General features: G+C 42.0%; 1 protein-coding gene across 2 annotated transcripts in view; it reads right to left on the reverse strand.

Annotated features, from left to right (window-relative positions):
• The window catches only part of CHCHD3 (coiled-coil-helix-coiled-coil-helix domain containing 3), a 148,352-nt gene extending 129,435 nt beyond the window's left edge, over positions 1-18,917 (reverse strand). For both annotated transcript variants that reach the window (XM_084298133.1, XM_084298132.1), the window contains exons 1-2: positions 18,760-18,917; positions 16,869-16,944 (exon numbers count right to left, since the gene is read on the reverse strand). In XM_084298133.1, coding sequence (XP_084154259.1) covers positions 16,869-16,944; positions 18,760-18,840 — 157 coding nt within the window. In that variant the 5' untranslated portion in view covers positions 18,841-18,917. The remainder of the gene's footprint in view (positions 1-16,868; positions 16,945-18,759) is intronic.
• Between the last annotated feature and the right edge of the window lie 3,066 nt (positions 18,918-21,983).

Below are 21,983 nucleotides of genomic sequence, written 5' to 3' on the forward strand. Positions count from 1 at the left end.
TTTCTACTTAATAAACACTCCAGTTTGTGCCACGTCTACATTCCATACGAAAACCTTCAATATCAACAGCAGGGATTTAAGTTGAACAGCAGAGACAAAATATTTGATCTGTGACTCCGCTTCGAAAGAAGAGCCATAAGCAGGCACTCGAGGAGCATACAAGAATTTCTGCTGGACCAGACAAAAAAAAAAAAAGAAGAGTGTATGATAGATTTCTTGTGCAATTAAACAATAAGAAGATATTGCTTCTTTTACCAGCGCTCTCAACGTCTCAGGGGCTTTGACCGAGGTTGCAGAGCCCTGGTGAACCAGGGCAAGGCAGCTCCACCTCCACGTGCCCAGAAGCATCAGCCCATCAGAGCTGTTCATCTCATATAAGTGTGAAATTCTGGCAGAATTATCCACTCCCACTTCGTCTGGGCATCAGTGATGCTGTCAAGGAACTCTTATCTCCGACTCCTAAAAATGCAAGTTGTTAAGGGAGCCATACAAATATTCATTGTACACTAAAGAAAACAGAAAGACTGCTAGTTTTAAAACCAGCCTGTAGGATTTTCAGGCTGATTAAAGAAGCAGCAGCAAATCTATTTACTGTGCTTACATTTGGTGGTACAACAATGGCAGTGTTTGAAGAAAAAGAAGCATGTTTAATTATTATTATTTTTGCAAGAGCCTGGATTTGCCGGTGGCAGCACACAAGAGGAAATAAAGAAGCGCTGTGAACAGTTAGCACATTAGTATTCCCATCATACGATGCTTTCTTAAAGAATTAATGGTTTTCCAACACTGCTGTACCCAGTCTTTAACCCCATAATTGTACAAATTAGCCTTACACAGGGGGAAGACGACACACGACTATCCCTTCGTTCCACCAGGGCTAGAAAACCTGCAGAAATGAATTATTCGCCTTAAAGAACAGAGTGTCTGTTCTCTCCCCAACAAAGGAACCCCTGTGAGGCCCTCGGGAAGCCACTGGGGTGTGCCCAGGTGAACTGCCAGGAATAAAAACCGAGGTGGGAAGGGTGCTGGAGCTGTCACTTTGGTGGGCGACCTTAATAAAACCTTTAGGAAATGCATAGTATCAGCCATAGAGCAGTGCACAGTCACCACTTAACCCGATTTTTCTTTTATTTATGAATTTTTTTTTCCCCCAATAGCATCCTTTAGCATAAATTCTCAGCCTCACACAACTTTAACTACGAGCACGGAGAGCAGCGACTTCACTTCAGTCAGAATTAGAGCCGCTTCCAGCAGTCACGGATTCGGTATGAACACACAGCACACCTCCAAGGACAGGATTTGGTGTTAACCGATAAACATTGGTAATGTGCAGCGATACTTAAGCAAGCTCGTCAGATAATTAAATACAAAAACAATGCAATTAAGTGTGCATAATTTGAAATTATTTACTATTTTACTTTCCAAAGGCACTCTTGCATATATTACCATATCTATTTTACAATGTAAATGTGGGTATCAATCAATTTATACTAATTTAAATTAGCAATAAGCTGATACACAAGCTAGAAATAAGAAAGCAAAGATAGTTATATTATATTTGGAACATCTTCTCCTCAGTATCCCACTACTGCTGTAACTTTAGCTGTGAATTTCAACACTGAATTAATATGAACTTATAAAGGGGGTCTGGAAAAACAGGAGGGAGGGGGATTACCAGGCTTTGCCTCACATTTCTTTGAATTGGGCTCTACCTGCCTGTGCTTCACAGCTTTATTTAACAATAACTCGTTCTTGAGATTCATTCTGTAATGGGGAAAAAAAAAAGAGAACTTCCATTACTTCTAACAGGTTCAGGGTTGCTTTCTAATAAACCAAATGAAAAATCAAATAAAAAATGGATGTATCCAAACCACAGAAAGCCAGAAATTTAAAATCACAAAATCCCGAGGCAAAAATTAGATCTTTGAACCGACACACAAAGGAGAAATTGAGCACAGGAAAGCGGGCTATCGCGTGGCAGCACGCAGCCTGCACACACAGCACCCTTCTGCTCATTGCTGCTCTACCACCACGAGATGTGTGTCTGGTTCTCCACCTGGGGTTTCACATCGCACAGAAAACTCCTTGAATTCTCCCCAAACTCAGCTCAGACTGAGTGGCAATGATCGTGGTGGCAGAATGGACAGGTGCGCTCATTGCATGGTTAAAACTGCGGTGCTGCAGTTCTTCCATCAGACTTTATGATTATTCAAATATATATAGGAATATATATGTGTATGTACTATATATATGTACACATATGTATGTCCTACAAGTATTTCAATGCTGTAGAGTGAACCCCAAAAAAATCTGTCAGCAGATGTTTGTGCTTACAGTTTTCCTATACAAACCTTGAATAATTTGCAAAAAAATCGTCCACTTGACATAAGAAATTCCCTGTCTTGAAGATATTCTGATCCTCTTCAGTAAAATTCAATGCTGTCTGAATATAACTCTAATATTATAAAACCTGCACAACAGAACCCACAAGTTCTGTTATCATACAAAGAATAAACTAGAAGATGATTGTTTAAGTGGTACAGAATCCGGATAACATCAAAGGAACTTATATATAAAAAAATCTCGCTTCATAGAAGTAATAAGATGCAATCAAGTCCATGATAAAGAAGCTGTGAGAGTCGGCCTCAGCTGAATTCTCACTTGGGCAGGCTGGGGAAATAAAACACCTGCTATCAAAAAATTATTTCACGTCATGCCTTCTACCTCTACCTGGGACAGCGCACTATCAAGTGTTCCTATGTGTAACCGTTAAAAGGTTTCTAAACTAAAACAATTCTTTAGTTTTACCTTTAGCAAACGAATTGCAAAGGATTAGTTAGAATATTGCACAGGGCAGCTCTCCCAAATAGGACTCTCTGTATCGACAAGGCTACACAAACAGCAAATTGTGATGCTCAGTCCATGTGCTGCCAGCTCCTTTAGGAAGGCTCTCCAGCTGTGATTGCACGCTATCCGTGGCACTGCAGAGTCCATTTTCCCCAATTCCAGCTCTGGATTGCTCTTGCTTTCAACAAGCTTCACAAAGCCACTCATCACTCAGACAAAAAGCCCGATGTCGAGAATATTTCACATTCCTCACCATCGGTTCCCATTAGCTCCAGGTATGGGATTTTATTGTCAAATGTCCACGTGCCGGCTGTTTGGGGGGCAGGGGAGCCCCTGTTTTTATATCTGTGTGGGTCAAAGAGCTGGGAATGGGCACTGCTGCCAAAACAAGGTTAAGTGATGACTTTTAGTGAGTGAACAAGATGAGTTAGCATGGATACATAACAGGATAAAGAAAGCTTGATGTTATTTTCTGTTGTTGTGCATCCCATATACACAGGGCAAGTGACTATTTATATCAATAAGAAACCAATTTTTTCTTCTCCAAATAAATGTCTGCAAGATATAAATTTATATTCATTTAGCTTTCCAACCTAAACTTGACACGTTCCCTGTATTTTTGTGTCCCATTCATACTCGTAACTTTCAATGACCTTAACACACCCTGTCATAGTCTGTCTTCTTATAGCAGCCACAAAGAGATTCCAAACCAAACCAATCTGAACAATTGATGAGGAGAAAGAGGACAAGGCAAACAAACGAAAGATAACCACCAACCAATATTTGCTGGAGGATAAAACTCCATGATGCTGATGCTTCATCAGCCTTCTGACCTCCAACCCCTTCACTATTGCTTACACGATTTCTAAATCTGGCTGCACATTCACAGCTCCAAATGCCAAAGGAAATTCTCTCTGGTTTGCAAAATTTAAAACCAACAGCATTTTCCATTCCACGAGTGACTAAATTAATGATGCCATAGCTTCTTATGGATTTAGGTTCTATTCCTCTTATATATACAATAACCCTACCTTCTTTAATGTCACCATACCATTTGAACCATGAAGATGAATTCTGTGGCTCATCCAAAGCTCCACACACGCTGACTGCCCATCAGCACGCCTGTATTCACTCACCAGATGCAGCATTATAGGAGACTTTAGCCTCCTGTCCTGTATTAGGTCATAATTCACAGATTCCCCCAGACTCCTGAGGGGTCACACAGTAAGCAGTGCCATAAAACTGGTTCCAAGTGACCCTCCTGTACTGATACCATCACTCATCACTAACTTGCAGCTACTGTTACCTAAAGCTACCACCAGACATCAAATTTAACAAGTCACCTCTGAATTTTAGTACAGAGCAGAACAAGCAGCTTTTTGTTTGTCCCACCCCATGGCTGGTTTTGAAGACTGGCATCTTCCTGCACCCAGTTTGTTCCTTCAGCTTCTGAATCTCAAATGCGTGTGACAGCAGAGCATCAGAGAGCACACCAAAAGCAGCACCAGACTCTGTGGCCATCCAAAAGGAGGATCTCCCCCCTTCATCTTCACCCACGCTCTCCCACCCCACCCCAGCTCACTGATGCCTAGGGTTTTCTGCAGCCTTGCAACTCCCCAGGATTTCCCTTTCATTATGAATCAGCAAGTCTCCATTTCACATCATCTCTAAGCCTCATCTCCAAGCTCACCCCTAACACCAAAACATCTTTCCCTTCTCGCCAGTGATGCTCTGATTTTTTCCAGACAGGGTTCCACATCCGTGAACCTGGCAGAGTTCCCCTTCCCTCCCCAGCCAAGGAGACTACTCCTTTTGAAGGGAAGGGGCAAGAGAAGAAGGCCAGCGAGATGCAGGATGAAAGATCACAGAATCATAGAATCAGGTTGGAAAAGACCTCTAAGATCATCTGGTAGCCTTTAACCTAGCACTGCCAAGTCCACCATGTCACCAAGCTATACACCTACACGTTTTTGAAGACCTCCAAAAGAAAAAAAAAAAAAAAGTAGAAAAAAAGATGAATAAAGGAAAACGAAATTTCAAAGCACTGATAAGGTGGAAGAAAAGGGATAAGGGATTCAGAGGGAAATCTATAATTAAACTAGTGAAAGAAAAAGGCTATTTGTGAGGTAGGGCTGTTTGCTGATAAGAGAGATCTTCATTGCAGCAGCTGTACCACAGATCAACATCACTCATTAAGAAGCATCTGTCCTGAACGTGTCCTCTTGAGGAAATTTCTAGGAGCACAACAAAAGGCTTGATGGTCAAATAAAGGAAGTCACAAGGTGCTGCTTGTGGGAAACCGCAGTAGTTATCTTCATTTTGCAAATCTGTTCAGCAGTGGGAAGACAATCTATGATATGTAATGCTGATCAGGACATCTTATCAGGAAACACTCTGACAGTACCACTTGTCACCCATTTGTAAATGCTCAGAAAACACGCACAGAAGTTAATCACCCTCGAGAAGTTTACCTCTCTGTCAAGTTTGGATAAAACTGGTTCACAACCTTGAAAGTTATTGTGGGAAAGAGAGAGGATAAAAACAAGTTATATAAGAGGCCTTATGGCCATCACGCTGCAGAAAAAGTAGGTCTTCACCTGTAAAGGTTAATGAAAGGAGAGGGGAAAAAAAAAAAAGGAAAAGCATTTCGCCCAGAGATAACATTCATCAATACATCTGCTGATCCAGTTAACCTAATTTCTCAGTGGTCGGAGCTGCGTGCAAAAATAAATCAAGATGCCAAACTTCTGCTCTGTGCAATTAAAGCAATCTAGCATTTATCACTAAACTTGAAAGAGCAGGAAAATTTTCCAGAAGCTGACTACTCAGGAAAAAAAAAAAAGTGGAACCATCTCCACATCGAGTCATGATTTTATTTATCAATGACATGGGCGCCGAAACTGTGCACAAAGTCTGAAAGCAATCACTTCACTTAAAATTAGGTACAAAGAGAAGCCTGCAGTGATAAATAAGTGGATCTTTAACAGCTGTTGTGGCACTCTCAAACTTAATCTCCAGTTGATTCATTCAAGTTGCAACAGGCTGATACAAGGATGTTTTGTATCAGCGTTAAGAAAACAGTAATTCCGGAATTTGTTTATTCAGCTCAGAAACAGCACTCTAAGATGAAACTAGAATCTGACGATGATCACTAGGATTTAGAAAGAATCTAAATCCAAATCTGAAGCACAAGGACCTTTAATCAGCGTTTATAACCAGGTCCTACAGATCAGAATCACTGACTCACAAAAGGAAGCGTAGAAGTACCAAGCGTCTAAGTACCTTCTTAGGTCTCAAGGGTAATGTTTCCTGTTTCCTACATCCCACACAGCAGCATGTTTAGTCTGAAAAATAGTCTGAAACACAAGCTTTAATAACAAAAAGTGACAGAACACTTATTTCATGTAACATCAATGAGAGGGCATGAGAAGTCAGATTAGTAATAGCTATCATGTCAAGTCTATGCACTACAGAAGCAAGGAGGGCGCTCAGGTTGTGCACAGGAGCAAGGATTTGTTTCTGTTTAGTTCCCTACAAAGCACTGTAGTGTGTCTTCCTCCAGCTTCAGCCAAACTGGCTTTATATTTAACCATCAGACAGCTATGGTATTATTAATTCTGAAATGTGGGAGCTGAGGTATCCTCATCCCACTATTTTGCACCACATCACTGCTCATAATAAGAAATGAAAATTAAAGACAAAGCCATGACATTTATAAGTATTTTCATTACTCAGAACCGATCACAAAAGGAAAAAATGCTGAAATGTTTAAAATTCTTGCAGTCATAATCTACTCATTATGAGAAATGTCAGTGTTAATGAGATAGAGCAACAAGACAAACTTTTCTAAATGACTGGTCTCTAAATTGATGTACCGCCTCCACCGCTGATAGCTTTTTAATGAAGGAAGTTGTTAGCTGGAAGGAAAACCAAGACCCTACAGAAGGGCACAGCAAACAGCAGCAGTACCAAAAAAAAAAAAAAAAAAAAAAGCAGATGGGGTCCCATTCTAGATCGAGCTGCCTTTGTTGGTCACCAAGCACTGGTTAGCCCAGTATGAAAGAGCAAACTCACCGGGTAGGAGCTTTTCAGATCCCGGAAAGACAGGGCAGGAATTTAATAAAAGTTAGAGGGGAGGAAAAATAAATAAAAGGCTGTTCTGCCAGGCAAAAGGTCAGAAATGAAAAACCTAAGGACAAAGAGTAGCTGGTCAGCAGATGCTTCCTGTTAATCCAGGAACATGAGGCTCACTTTTTCCTTGAGTAAATCGCTCTCTCTCCTCCTCTGCAAATGCCAGTGCAGATTAAAAGGAGCTGGTGTTCAGTCCCCTCTTCAACAGCCTGGCATAAAACCAGGTTGGTCCTCAGTCAAAACTTAACTGACCACGAGACATGATGGCAACATCCAGTGCTGCTTCTTCAAAAATCATTTTCCTTAGGTTTCTGGTTAGTATTAAAGCCACTCTTACACAATAATCACTGCCTCTATAATTCTGATTGCTGCAGCTATTACTTTTTCTGCTTAAATTTCAGAATATCCAGCCCCATCTCTGCCTGTTGAGCAATGCCACTTGGTAACAACAGGGATAAATGAGTCCTTTCCTTTCATTTAAGCTGTTCCCTTCTCACCAGAGAAAAGAAAAAAAAAAAAAGGAAAAAAAAAAAAACAATCATCTTGGATGAACCACAAAATCTCACCCCTAGTCTAAATGACTAGCTTAGGCTAGATGCTTATTTTTCAGATGATTAACAGTAGGGGAAATCAAATGTTATGAAGTTAAAATTGAGAAGCCAATAAAATTGGCTTCAAGAAGCACTGTCAGGTGTTACAACAAATACACAGATGCAGATCTGTTGCAACAGATACACAACAAACCTCGAGGGTGAAGAGAAGAATGTCCCGTCTCTGGCTTTTAAATTTAGACTTCAACCAACAAGTAGTAACACCTGAAAACTGCGATTTCCAGGCTGGTGTTCCTCAAAACTTCACTAGTAGATCTGCACATGAGATCATTTAAAATGGAGGAATTTGGTGCACATGCAAACGTGCAAAAGTCTCGGGAAAAAAATAAAATTGTAGCAGAAGCTGAAGCTGCATAATGGTTCCCCGAGGTAGGAGGGAACATAAAGAAAAGAGACTGAGTGGTTACCTCCTGTTTAACTAAAAAAACAAGCGGTAGAAACCTTTCAGGAAGCAGCACTTTACAATATACTTAACCTGTCTGATCTGACAAGTGATGAAGAGGTTTAGTAACACTTGGTTGCAGCCTGAAGATGAAGGAATAAAACAAGGCTTTTCTTTTCATCTTAATGTGATAAACCATGCCTCCAAAGCATTCTTTAATACCACACCGAAGATTCCCTAACCTGTACATAAAGCATGATGGAAAGCAAAGTAGCATTATTTATTAAACCCACAGAGTTTTATTGCCTCAGCAGGATAACAAGACCTCTGAGGAACGCTACACCTAACAAGTGGTGTTTTTAAATAATGCTAAGAAGAAAAAAAAAAAAGTGTACTTAGAACCCCCTCCCACTGTGTGTGATTGGAAATGGTCTCTTACCAGTTCATCGGAGGCTTGGTTTAGAACTATTTGGAGATGTTCTTCCCTCATAGCAGTCCCCACTCACTTCATTTTAGTGACATTTTAGTGATTTTTGTAGTCAGCAGAGAGAGAACTTGGATAAGAACACATTTTACTCTCAAACTGGAGAGGATGTTCTGTGGCAGGATGACAATTTCCTTGCACAGTGCTATCAATCCAAACACTGGTCCAGGCAAACAATTCCCATTTACTTATCAGCTTTCCTTCATTAAAACCATCAATATTTTTGATTGTATTCTTTAAGACAGCAGAACTATTCAAGCTGCTTCAAATGACTTTCATTCTAACCGTCCTTTAAATTACATACCCCTTTATCTCAGTCAGCTATCTGGACTTTTCGACCTATAATCCCAGGAAGGTCTCCGAAGGACAAAGGAGAAAGAGCTGGGTTTTGTTCCGGTGCCTAGACACAGCACGGACTAGAGAAGTCAAAGACTGAAATTTCACAGGAAAGATCCAATTGTTCAGAGCACATCCACTGCCGGCAATCTCCAGCACGTTTAACTCTCAGTAGGAACCAAGAACTTCAGCATACATGAACTGCGATTTCTGTCTCTTCCCAAACCTGCCTCGTAACCATACAATGGATTCTGGCTGCATTTTCCAGAAGCTTAGCCTAAGGCTGAGCTCCAACCGTCTAAGCTCAGAGGTCTAAAACTTTGCCAGGATTTAACTACAAAACCATTCAGTGCTAGTAAAAGGCAATGGCAACAACTCCATGCATAAAGGCAAAAGCATTTAGTCCTTCAAATTCATTACTACTTGCATTTGGCAAAGAGCTCCATGAAATGCCTACAATCTTTTTCCCAGGTTATTTTTTTTCCCCTATGTTTTTAGGAACAATTTCACTGGCTTTCTTAATTCACCTTGTTGCAGTACTAGAAATTAATACCAGAATCCCACGCCACAATTAATAGTTGTCTTTAAGCCTGATTTTCCCCTACCTACTAGAAGATTGCGTTTTAGCACGCACAAATCTCAGGCTTCCACATCAAAAAACAACCAGTTCTAACTTAGAAGCTGGTCCTAAGCAAATTCTTTGGCTATGCTTGTTATACCAGCTACAACAAAAATTGCTTTATGTGTGCACCGCGCAACTACTCAAAGATTTTTAGAGCAAACATCTGCACTCAGTAAACCCTAATAGAGCACACGCAGCCTAAAGCGGAATAGCATGAAATTTAATTTTGACAAACCCACTTGAGACCAAAAAAAGCCCACAGTATGCGGTACATAAGAATTACCTGTTTCAAAGAATATATGGAAACAAAAATGACACTTCTCAATGAGTGCCATTGAAAGCAAATTCTGCCTATCCACTAAGAGATGCACAAACACAAAACCACTTCTAAGAGGAAAAACTATAAAAGACGCTGGCTATCATCAAATGGATCTAACTCAGCCTAAGACCTAGTTAATTATGCTTCCAAGTAGGACAGGATTTGACAGACTGCTCTTTCCTTAAATTTCACGTGGAATATAAAAAGTTCTCTATCGGTTTTAAAATGAGATCCCCTAATTACATCAATCAGCTGTCCACCTGGAACCTGACAATATCCATGTGATGTATTTGCTTTCTCACTCCGACCTGCGTGTAGGAGACAAGAAGAAAAAAAACTCAATTCCACAAGCTCTCAAAAATTCAATTCTTCCATTTGCAGAACCTCTGAAAGCTGCAGAATTTGTTTCTTTAGCTCCCTTTACAACTCTGAGCAACAACAAATAGAGCAATAGCAGGAGCAGACGGAGAAAGGGGGGATGGGAATCAATTACTTCAATTCCAGCCATAAATGCCTCCCACACATGGACCACTTTTTCCATACAAACTTAAACATGATTGTTGCATTACAGTGAAAGAAACGAAGGAACAGGGAGAGAAAGAGAGATGCAAAGAAAAACCTTCTCCCTTCGGCCCATCCTTCCAACTGCAAGCACAAACTTAATCCAAATTTGCACCATGACAAACTCTGGGCTAATGCAAACACAAACGCCATTTCTTGGGGCACATTTCAGTGCACACATTTCATGCAGTCCACTTCAATACTGAGAGAGGAACAAGGCTTTTTAGGGGCTTGGTCAGGTTTTGTTTGGTTGTTTTTAAATTGTTATTATTAATTTACCAGTAAAGGTTATTTTTTGATTTTAAAACGTGAATCCTCCCTTGAACTGCATATTATTTCAGTATTCAGGAAAAAAAAATACAAATCTAGTCCATGAAAATTTGAGGATTGTTTCAGTGAAAAGCAACGCAACCTATTTTATTGAAAAGAAAATAATCCAAACCATTTTTTGGACGATTACGCAATGGACTAAGTGTACTTCTGAGATAACACCATCAAACTGAATACCTGAAGATATAAGGACCATTGTACTGAATAAAGCAATTATAATGTCTGTGCAACTCAATAATGACATTCTAAGAATTTCTACATCATATTTCCATATGACCTGTGCTACAAATCACCTCTGTCCTGCTTTTCCCTAAACTGATGATGTATTTCTCAGAGGCGTGCTCATGCTTGTTTCCTCCCACGGGCACTTGCGCTTAAACCACCAGTGATGAAGTTGCTTAAGCTGCTTATTTAGGAAAGAAACCCAAGTCTGACAAGATTTGCAAAGGTGTTCCAAAAGCCAGCTGTCACACCAAGAAGGAAGAGTGAGGCTGCTGGTCCTGCACGTGCTCCTGCTTCTCCTGCAGATGCTTCTCAGAGCACACAAGGTTCAATTCAGGGAGCTAAACCAGCACTAAACTCTTCTTGCAGGCATTTCGTGATGGCTTAAATCCCTGCACACCACCTTATAGGATGAGACACGAGACCATTAGATGGGGTTAACTGTAAGGTCATACCTTGAAATATCTGAAATTTGCTTGAGAAGATCCAACAGCTCCTGCCCTTCCTTCTTGCTCTACCTTTGGGCACTTGAGAAGTCTGCTGCTCCCCAGCTTTATCAGCATGCACAGCACAATTACAGCAGGCAGCCCAAAGGCACAGCCACAACGAAATCTCAAAGTGTTTCAGTGAAGAATCAAAACATGTTTGAATTGGACAAACACAGGGAGTATAGGACACGAGTACTCTGAGCACATACAGACTTTTGCATTCCCACCTTAAAAAATTCTGTTTGTTACCAAGACCAGCATTTGTAAGGCTCTAGGTGTAACTTTTCTGCATTCAACAATCCAAGCCTTTTAAACAACTACATCAGGACTTTTCCCCTATTTTCTAACACTCTACCACACCTACCCAACCCTCCCTCAATTACATGCCACCTTTCTGATGAGGTTCATACTGAACTTTCAGGACTCAGAGTGAGCTAAGCCCTCCCACAGCTCTCCTGTCCAATTTCCATGGGCAAAAAGGAAACCAGAAGTGCCAGCTGCATTAGTTCGTAGTTTTTCCTTCTAATTTTAGTTCAATTTTACAAGGACATACCCAGTCATCCGAAAGCATTCGCAGAACACCTTGCATGTCATACAGACAGTGAGAACTTTAATTTATGCAAAACTTACTTCATCTCCCATGCATAATTCCAGATTCCCTATACTCCTGCAATCCAGTGACATGAATGTCAGGCTCGAGTAAAGATTTGCTGTTAGAGTGACAGCACTAAAAGTTAGGCATCTTTAGCAGTCGAGTGAGTTACAAGACGTTTCACCTTTTGATAATAAAATACTTCCATCAATAGTGAACCTTTAACCCAAAGAATATCAATATACATCACTGAAAATAAAGTTATCTCCGAGAAACTCCATGACAACTAAGTGGCAATACAGCAAGCCACACGAGAGCAGGAGTGAGCGCTGCAGCGCCTCGTGTAAGAATACCCAAGGCAGCTTGCTCAGATTTAGATCATGCGTCAAAAAATACATGCCCTGAGCAGACTATAGCCTGGGTATCAGAAGCAAAGATGTTCTGATGAAGCTACCTTCCCTCTGCATGTCAATATTTTACACCACACAGCTACTTACCTCATCAAGGGCAGCAGGATGTCCCTTAATAAAACTGTTGGATGTTGTTTGCAATAGAATCTTGCCACAATGGCAAGTTTAGAGGCTTCCAGGATTTTCAGACCAAAAGACAAGTCTTAATTATCCCTCCCTAACATCTCTAAGCCCCTTCAAATAATTTATTTTGTAGAAATCAGTCAGAAATCAAACCAAATCTACAAATACAGCGGTTTCTAGGAGATCCAAATCCGGGCCTTCCAGGCTACCAGCTGCCCACAGACCAGCTCTGTTTGTTGGCTCTGATTCCTATTTGATTGATTTCACAGAGGCTTTCAGTGCCAGTTAAGTTTAAGAACTTCTACTAAGCAGTACCCAGATCTACCCTTAGAATAAGGCAAAATAAACATTATTAAATGGAGACCATGCTCTCCTGGTTGCTGCTGCAGGAGGAAAGGTTGCAAACTCATGTCACTGGCTGAAAGGAACATCCCGAGATCTACAGGTGTCTCACAGGAAGACAAAAAGCAGGGAATCAGCCCAGGCACCAAAATGTCTTGCTAAAGCTTTGTTGTTGTTTTTTTGTTTGTTTTTCCTTTTCCAAAAATAAGAGGAATTTTACAAAATAGAGCCACAGAAATGTCACTTTACTTCATCTTTCAATTTATATAGAGAAAAAGTGTTGTTGCAACAAAAAAGTGGATGAAAATAATACATTAAAGGGCACAGAACTAGCAGGATTTATTGCAGAGGATTCTTGCTTAACTAGCATAAATTCAGCAAAACCCTGTAAACTTCCAGAAACTCATAAAAAGTGCAAATCCAAAACAATTCAAAGTCACAAGAAATAAAGCAGAGACTCCCACAATATTTATCACGAGGTACTCCAGCTCTAGTTTTATTCATGCAGCATCTGACTCTCCAGACGTACTAGTACTGTCAGTAGGAGTAATGAGAATATATACGTGCTCTAATTCTTCAAATAATAAGGAAAAGAAATCCTAAAAACTGGACAAAGATTACAAGCAATGACCCAAGTAAAAAAAAGTCCTCAGCTGCGTTCTCCTGGGCTGCACATTGCCCAGGTGATCACAACAGCTCCCACTTGCATTATAAAGAATAAAATGCTTGGTTGCAATTAGAAAACTTATTTTCACACCCTGCCTCCAAACCTTAGGACCGCAGAGTCATTCGGCTCGGAAGAGGGCTCAGGAGGTGATTTTGCCAAATGCTCTGCTCAAAGCAGGGTCAGCCTAGAGATCAGAGCAGGTTGCTCAGAGGTTTATCCACTTACACCTTGAAGACATCCAGGGATGGACAGAGCACATGACACTGGTACTTGCAGTGCACTACATCTACCAGTGCTTAATTGGTCTCATCATGACAGAGTTTTTCCTCTTTTCCAGCCTGAATCTCTCCTGCTTTCATGTCTGCAGTCTCATCTTCACACAATGAACCCCAGGAGCCTGTTGCCAGCTTCTCAGTAAGCCCCTCACCAGTATGAAGGTGCTGCTATTAAGTCTCATACAGGACCTGTGTGGGTGACACAGGTCCTCTACTGATTTTGTTTCTTGAGGATACTACAGTAACAATAATAAATAGCACAGTTTTAAAAAAATCCTCTGTATCCCCAGTGTAATCTGCTTCTGCAGAGGAAAAAAGAACAGCTGGCTGAGATGCAGAAACTTGATAACTTAAGCATTTGTTCTTCCCCCCACCTCCACAACAGACTATTGGCCTTCCTGATATGCACCAAACTAAAATGAATTAAATCATTCCCTTGGTCTGCTACAACCGAAGCGTTAGGTATAATATACCCTCAAAAAAGAAGAAGCTCTCATCTGACGAAAGTACTTTTCATCAATATTGCTTTATGAATTAGAGACATGCTTTAAAGATTTTACACTTGTTAAATATTTTAGTGCGTTTAATATTACTCAAAAGTCATAAAATGATCCAAGCAAGCCAGCATGTTTTAAGATGCAGTATTTAGATGTCAGATTTCATTCTAAGTGTATATAATTTCATTTTCCCACCCCAAACTGAAGTCAATAAATACATCGTATATCAGCATGCAACAAGATACACACTTCCACGTGTAATCTAATCCATTATTCCTCAAACAAAAGCTATCAAAGGCTTAAGGAAAGGATTGTTTTTAATAGCTTTAATGTTTCTCCTTCTAGACTTTTTTTTTTAAATGTAGATAAGCATTATTTGTCTAGAATGTACAGAGATATAAATGTAGGCTGACAAACTGTCAAGTTCTGAAGTTGGCCAGCTGGTGGTCCAGAAGCCAGAACCAGCCTCCAAACACCACAACCCTTAGAAAACTCTCTTCAGAGGCAGTGAGAAATCCACTCTGTTACAAAAACAATTCACCAGTCCCAGATTCACACACAGGAGGGGAGTAGCCGCCTGGAAAAAGGTCTTTTGCTTTCAGTGCAAGAGGCTGAATGAAAAAAACACCAAGCACGCCACAGCAGAATGAGTCTCCAGGTCTGGGATCCAGCCCCCAGAGCCATCAGCAGAGAAGCTGAACGTTAAGTCATCAGAGCACTAACTTTGATGTGAGTGCCACTCCTACAATGCCACCTTATCAGCCAAATTCAGCCTCTTGACAAACTAAGATGTGGCTACAAAACAAACAGGTTGGCTGCTCTTACAGCATCAAAGGAATTCACAAGTTTGCAACTCTTCATCAGAAAACATCCAATGACAGAGGAATGTGTGGTGTGGTAGCACATACTTAAGTATAATTTAATCTTCTTAAATACAAATCATTTGAGCAACGGGTGTATAACCCCGATTATCCTACGTAAACACAAGCACTTCACCTAAATTACTAGTTCTTAGAGCAAAAATACGTGTAACCTTTCCTGAGCTTGCAAAGGGTTGAGCAATTCACTAGGCCCATATGTGCAAACTGTGAATTAGTAAAGAATTTGAGATATCACAGCCTTCGTCTCCGGTGCCTACAACCCGAAAACCCCAGCTGATGTTCACAAGGTTATTTCCAGAACCCAGGTTTATGGATGAAAAAGCAACAAGCGCCACCGTAAAAGCAACTAGCATGCACAAGTACTGTTTCATATAAATCCTTTACCTAGAAGAAATTAGCTAGAATAGTTTCTTTTACCTAGAATAATTTCTTCAGCACACCAAAGTGCACGTACATCGTCAAATGGACACTATTTAAACAAGAAAAGATGGACAATCTTGCAGTTTCTGCCAGCCCTACTCTATCTAAACCTTACTTAAGTAAGCACCAAATTCTAGGCATTTTTTTTGGGCAAAATAAGTTTACGAACCTGTTTAACTTCATTTTAGAACAGGTATTTTCCTTGTCTTGGCTGTGTCACAGTCTTCCCTTTCATAAAGGGGAAAGCCAAACCTCTACCGCAGCAGCACTTGGGAGCTGGAATATGTGTGAAACATTCTGGGGTGGATTCACCTGACCCCCTTAGACACTGACAACTAAACTCTTCGCCTCAGCACTCCTGGAGCACAATTTGTCACATCCTCAAGTACATTTCCCACGTAAGCCACAAGAATCATCCCCCACAATGTATTTTTCTTCCCATGGACCTCAGAGGGTACCCAGCTACCTACACCATAAACATCTTCAGCCATGCAGCAGGAAACAACCTTTCTACGATTCAGATGAAAAAATGTTCTGCTCTTTCAGGTCCTGCTACAATGCCCACTGTAGCCACGGTTCTCATCAGGAGGCTGGATTTTGGTGTGGGTTTTTTGTTTGTTTGGAATATCAAATATCTTTGGGAATATCGTTACCGTGAATATTTCTGAAGCACTGGTAAGAAGCCTTCCTCGAACCTTGCAGGTTTCACACAGTCAACAGCCATAAATCAAGAGCTCCAAACCCTGCCATTCGTTTTCACTCCTTCGGTAGCTGTGTCATGTTCACTCTGCTGAACTATTTTAAATTAGACCAGCGCCTGCCTGGCACGGAGCCCACTCGATGCATTCGAACAGACCTCAGCAACGAAAACACGAAGTGGTAAGAGAGACATCATTTTGAGCCAGCGAGCTGTGTAAACTGCACACAACTCGTTTCCGCTGTTCCATAATGGGGAAATAAGCCATCATTCTTTTATCTTTGGGTTAACCGTATTTCAAGCGAAGCTCGCTGTGCTAGAATTCAGCGTTGATTAAATATGCGAGAATTTTCACTTCAGGACTCAATGCATTACTTCCATATTTGTTTTTTTCTAATTTTAGAAAAGAAAGGCCTTTAGATAATAAGTTAGAGATAATAACTTCAAAAATCGAGTGCAATAAGCTGTTGTGTTGCACGTTTTATTGTCAGAAGAAAATTAAAAAAAGAGACCAGCAAAAGTCAACGTTAAAAAAATCCTCTCAGTGAAATGGCAATGGGTTTGTCACAAGGATCTGGAAGGCACATTCAACTTCCTTCTCCTCGACAAAGCACAGAAAATACAGGCGTACCTGCACTGGATGATCGGTGCTGTCTTCCACTGGGTGAAGAAGGTTCCTTCATACGATCAATGACACTGTCAGAGAGCTGAAAAATACAACCCCCAGCCCAAGCTGAGTCAGACTGCACCTTTCCTTCATCTCCGTTACCCCTCTCCCCCCACAAAAATGAAGTAAAACTTAAAAATAAAAGAGCACAAAGCCCCAAAATAAGATATACCAGCAGCTAAAATGTTATCAGCGACGTGTAATAAACTATTTCAACCATCCTTCCTCTTCTTCATGGAGTGAGCATTTATCTCTGAGTGCAGAGAATGAGACTGAACAAGGTCATTTTCGCTCTCGTACCACAAGAAACTGCTATGACCAAATACAGGATAAAGGGAACGGGAAAGGAAACAACCCCTCTTGACACGTTGCTTGTAACAGATCAGGTTTTTTGCCCTTCTCTGTTATTTGGGTACCAGAGGAACAGCACGCTGGGCAGTTGCAGACGAGCTTCATCCCAATACAGGTCACAGCACAGAAGTCACCCACTAAGCTTGTCCTAACACTGACACGCAGGCCCTAAAGCTCTGGCACTAATTATGGGGACCTGAACTGGGGATTCGAGTCATGCCCGTATCAGATCTACTGTAGCTCATGGAAAAAAAATAATAGAAGTTAAAAGAATAACATGGAAGTTCTTATTTTCCAACTCTGAACTCCCTTTTGGTTTCTTCAAACATCAACCCTATAAAAATACGCTTTTGACTGCGCATGACAATTAATATTTATTAGAGAATTCTTTACTAAACCTGCAGCACGATGTCTCTCACTGGTAGAAATCTGCGTTAGAAAAATTTTGCTAACATTTGTGGGCTAATGTGCACTGAACGTGTGAAATTCCTCCAGTGTAAGGTTTCTGTTCACAGAAAGGGCAGCTGCTTATCGTTCCTGCTGGGAACTGCGCTGTGCCACTGATAAAATTTCTGTGCCGCAAGGTTTTGTGGTGTGGTGTCAGGAGCTTTTTGGTACATTACGGGTAACGGTGTGCCCTACATAGGGACAGAACAGGAATGTTTCTGTAGGTGCATTGCCACAGAATGGCTCGGGATAGAAGGGACCTCAAAGATCATCTAGATCCAACCCGTTGCCATAGGCCCAAACGCCATTGAATAAGCTGTGTGTAAGAGAACAAGGAGACAGGAGGAGCTGTGAGACTCAGAGACCACGGGAGACAGAAGCACGTCCTATGAGGTGCAGCTGAGGGAACTAGGGGTGTTTGGTCTGGAGAAGAGGAGGCTCAAGGGAGACCTCATTGCTCTCTGCAACTGCCTGAAAGGAAGGGGTGGGGAGCTGGGGGTCAGCCTCTGTTCACAGGTGATATGACTAGAGAGGGAATGGCCTCAAGCTGTGCCAGGGGAGGTTCAGGTTGGAAATGAGAAGACATTTCTGCTCCCAAAGAGCAGTCAGGCAGTGGGACAGGTTGCCCAGGGAGATGGTGGAGTCACCATCCCTGGGAGTGTTCAAGGAAAGGTGCTTGGGGACATGGCTTAGTGGGTGACGTTGGTGGAAGGGGGTGATTGAACCAAATGACCTTGGAGACCTTTTCCAACCCTAATGACTCCAAGTAGCTCCTCCAGCCCTCCCACCACCCTCATACTCCCTGCCTGCAAGAAACCAGAGAGGAGTCAGAGCACCCAGGCAACCAGGACAAACCTCTCACTACCCGGAGGGGAAGCAGAGCCGTTCCCCTGAGCACCCTAAGCGACAAAACCCCTCATTAACGGGGCGGGGGGGGGGAGGGAAGCGACCGCCAAGGGGCCGTGACGAGAGTAGGGCCGGGCCGGGCCGGGCCGAGCCAGGCCGGGTCGCAGCGTCCCCTCAGAGGACCCCGGTGCCCGGGGAGCCCCGCTCTCACCCGCACGCCCTTCACCACCGTGATGTTCTCGTTCTCATCCGCCTCGAAGGTGACCCGCCGGGTGCTGCCGCCGCCGCCCATCTTCGCCCCGCTGCCACCAGGCCGCGGCCCAGGGGACGGCCCCAAGGAGACTGCCTGTGCCCGCTGCCAGCCCACCCCGCAACAAGGCCGCCCCTCGTTGGCCCGCCGCTCGCCTGGCCCCGCCCTCCGCCCTTGGAAGCCCGCGCGCCATTGGCCCCGCGGGGGTAGCCATGGAAACCAGGGAAAGAGCGGGCGAGGTACCCGGAAAGAGTGAGGAAACTTTTTCGGTTTAAACTTCCCGAGGGGGGAGGACTGCAACTCCCAAGATGCTTAGCGCCAAGAGGTGCCGGGTGGTGGGAGGTGCTGCCGCGCAGTGCCTGCTGGGTAATGTAGTTCTCTGCAGCCCTGGGCTGGAGGAGCTGTCCTTTAGCTATGGGGCCGGGCTGAGTGCGTGGAGAAATGCCGCTGGGGCCCTCTCGGTGCTTTCTGGAGCCCTCACAGCCTCTCCCGGGGCTGTGGAGGAGCGTGGTTGTGTTCCTGTCCTCGCAAAGCCAGGCTGCTCTAATGGCGTCTCAGCGGGCCCCTGTGGGGTTGGTGCCTCAGGGCTGTGCTGGGGATGTGGGGCTGAGCTGACACCACAGCCCCTTTTCCACATTATAACGCCATAAAATTACCCTTCACATTGCCCCTGTGGTCATGTAGTCTCCTTCCCAAGAGGTGAATAATGTCAATAACACATAATACATTCTCTTTTCAGCCCACAAAATAAACTGCATCAGGATGTAACTGTTCAGATAAAATCTGCTCTGTAGGTTGGGGGAGTCTGATGGCTCAACTTGATTGTCAGAGTTGCAGAGGTCTGAAAAGAGGTGTTCTCTAGTGGGTAAAATTAGAAAAAGAAACACATTCTGGATCCCAGTGGTGTCAGAGACGCCTCTGAGTCCCTAGGTATGAGACAAGAAATACCATTACATAGCTGGAATATATGAATATACACTGTTTTTCCTCTCCTGCCATCTGTCCCCTTCACTTATTTTACCTACTTCATCTTGTTATTAGCCAAGATATAATGTGCAACAAACCCCCTGTCTTCTTCTGGGACTTCTTGACACTGGTCAAGAATATCCAAATAATAATCACAATATTTGGAAAACTCATTGTTTTCGTTTTTTTTCCCCCCTCCAAATCCTTTCTCTGCTTGGCTCGAGGAAGGCTATCCTATTTCTACCGAAGTGACCTGAACCCTTCCCCTCCCTTGCAAGACATCTGTCCCGATGTGTTGACTGCTGCTCACAATGGATTATTGCAGCTCATGTCAACTGACTCATTTCATTGCTCTGAATAGATGTAAACATCATGTCGGTTGCATCAACAGCACTGCTCACATGCCCTTGATATATTTTCAAGCAATTTTTATTTGGATGTAAAGTGTCTGTCAGACGACATTTGAGCAGGATCTGCCTTCCTTGGGGCTTAAGATATTTGCTGAAGCATTGGCTGATAGCCACTTCACTACATAATAAAAATTGCTTGAAAATATATCAAGGACATATGAGCTGTTCTCTTGAGGTACGTGACGTAATGTTTGTGCCTGTTTTTATAGATGTTAAACCAGTTTCTGTGAGGGGGCAGTATTATAAATTCAACACCCTGGTAACTCTATACTTTTAAGGGAATAAATGGACCGTGCATCTATCTGTCTTGACACGGTGTGAGCACCAGCTAGCTGAGGATATTGAATTTTTTCTTTCTGCACCAGGAATGTTTTTAGAGGGTCAAATCGTATTTATTCAGTTAGCTGCATAACTGTTGTGGAAGTGCCCTTCTCCAAATCTGAATCGAGCTCTTCTAATACATTTGCCCTCTCCTCTGTTTTGAGAATTATAAGAAAATGCTCTCGTCTTGCTGAGCAGATAGATTTGCACTTAGGAATTAAGATTTTAATGACAGCTATTTTCTACTATGGGTTTTCCTGATTGTTTTGTGTGACTTGGAATTACCAAACACTGCAAGATATGCGTAGATTGGGGCTCGGGGGGGGGGGGGGGGGGGAGCATTCTTAAAGAACAAATGAGTAGAATTACATCTCAAAATTTCTTTGAGTCATTTTAATGTGTCCATAAGGTTCACTCACTGTAGAAAAAGCCAGACTGAGGTAACCCCAGAATTTATGGCTCCCCTATAATAGGTGGAAATGAAAGATTTTGCTGCAGGCCTGAGCTATCTATATGTCAGAGGCTGTTCTGGTGAACTGTCAAACATATTTGAGAGCTCTTTCAAGGACATTTCTGGATGAAAAAAGTATTACAAAATAATGTTAGAAAAACATACAACACATTCATAGACCAAAAACCATTTGTTAACAACTGGCTAATAAACTCATGTTTATTTTGCAACTCTCAGAAGTAACTTGTAGATAGAAAAAGAAGTTTTTCTGTGTATAATTTTAAAATCTTTATATGTTCTCATGAATAACATGCTTATTTTAAGCGTAGTGTCTATCAGTGTGGTATACAGATTTAGCTGTTATGTGGCATAGAAAAAAAAAATAGTTTAAACTAATTCGTGCAGGCAGCAGTTACAATCAAAACATCAAAAAAGCTCAGCACAGAATAATTTATGTTACTACTCAACAGTGCTAATCCATCTACAGGAGTTCTGTGCAGCCAAGTCAGGCTTCTTTTGATATGTGTGTTACCTCAGATGCCTGCATCCTAACCTTCAGTCATAGTACAACTTTTCTGAGGTACATATGATAAAGTGGCATGCCCAAGGTCATTCAGTAAGTCAGTGCCAAAGAAGCAGAACATTGGTCTTCTGTATCAGTTCTCTTCAGTGGTTACTAGAGAACACGTTTCTACCAAGAAAGATAATGCAAAATGGCAAATAAAAATATAGCAATCAATACAAACCCATTAACTGCTGCTGATTCTTGTTTGATCTGAACCCATTTCTGAATTGTGTAAGCCAAAAATCCATCTCAAACTGGTAAACTTCAAATATTTCATCATATATCTGAAAAATAAGCAGTATCTTATTAGGTTAAAAACATTAATTTCTTATGGTGCCGTGTGCTTTTCTACATAACCCAGACATTTTTATGGCCAGATTATAAACTGTTGATCCTTCATTAAAAAACAATGCTGTTGTTCAGTCTTGATTTGTCCTTGCCTGGACATACTCCTTTGTGGTAGAGATATTTC

The sequence above is a fragment of the Netta rufina genome (assembly GCF_964035555.1).
Source record: "Netta rufina genome assembly, chromosome: 1".
Classification (NCBI taxonomy): Eukaryota; Metazoa; Chordata; class Aves; order Anseriformes; family Anatidae; genus Netta; species Netta rufina.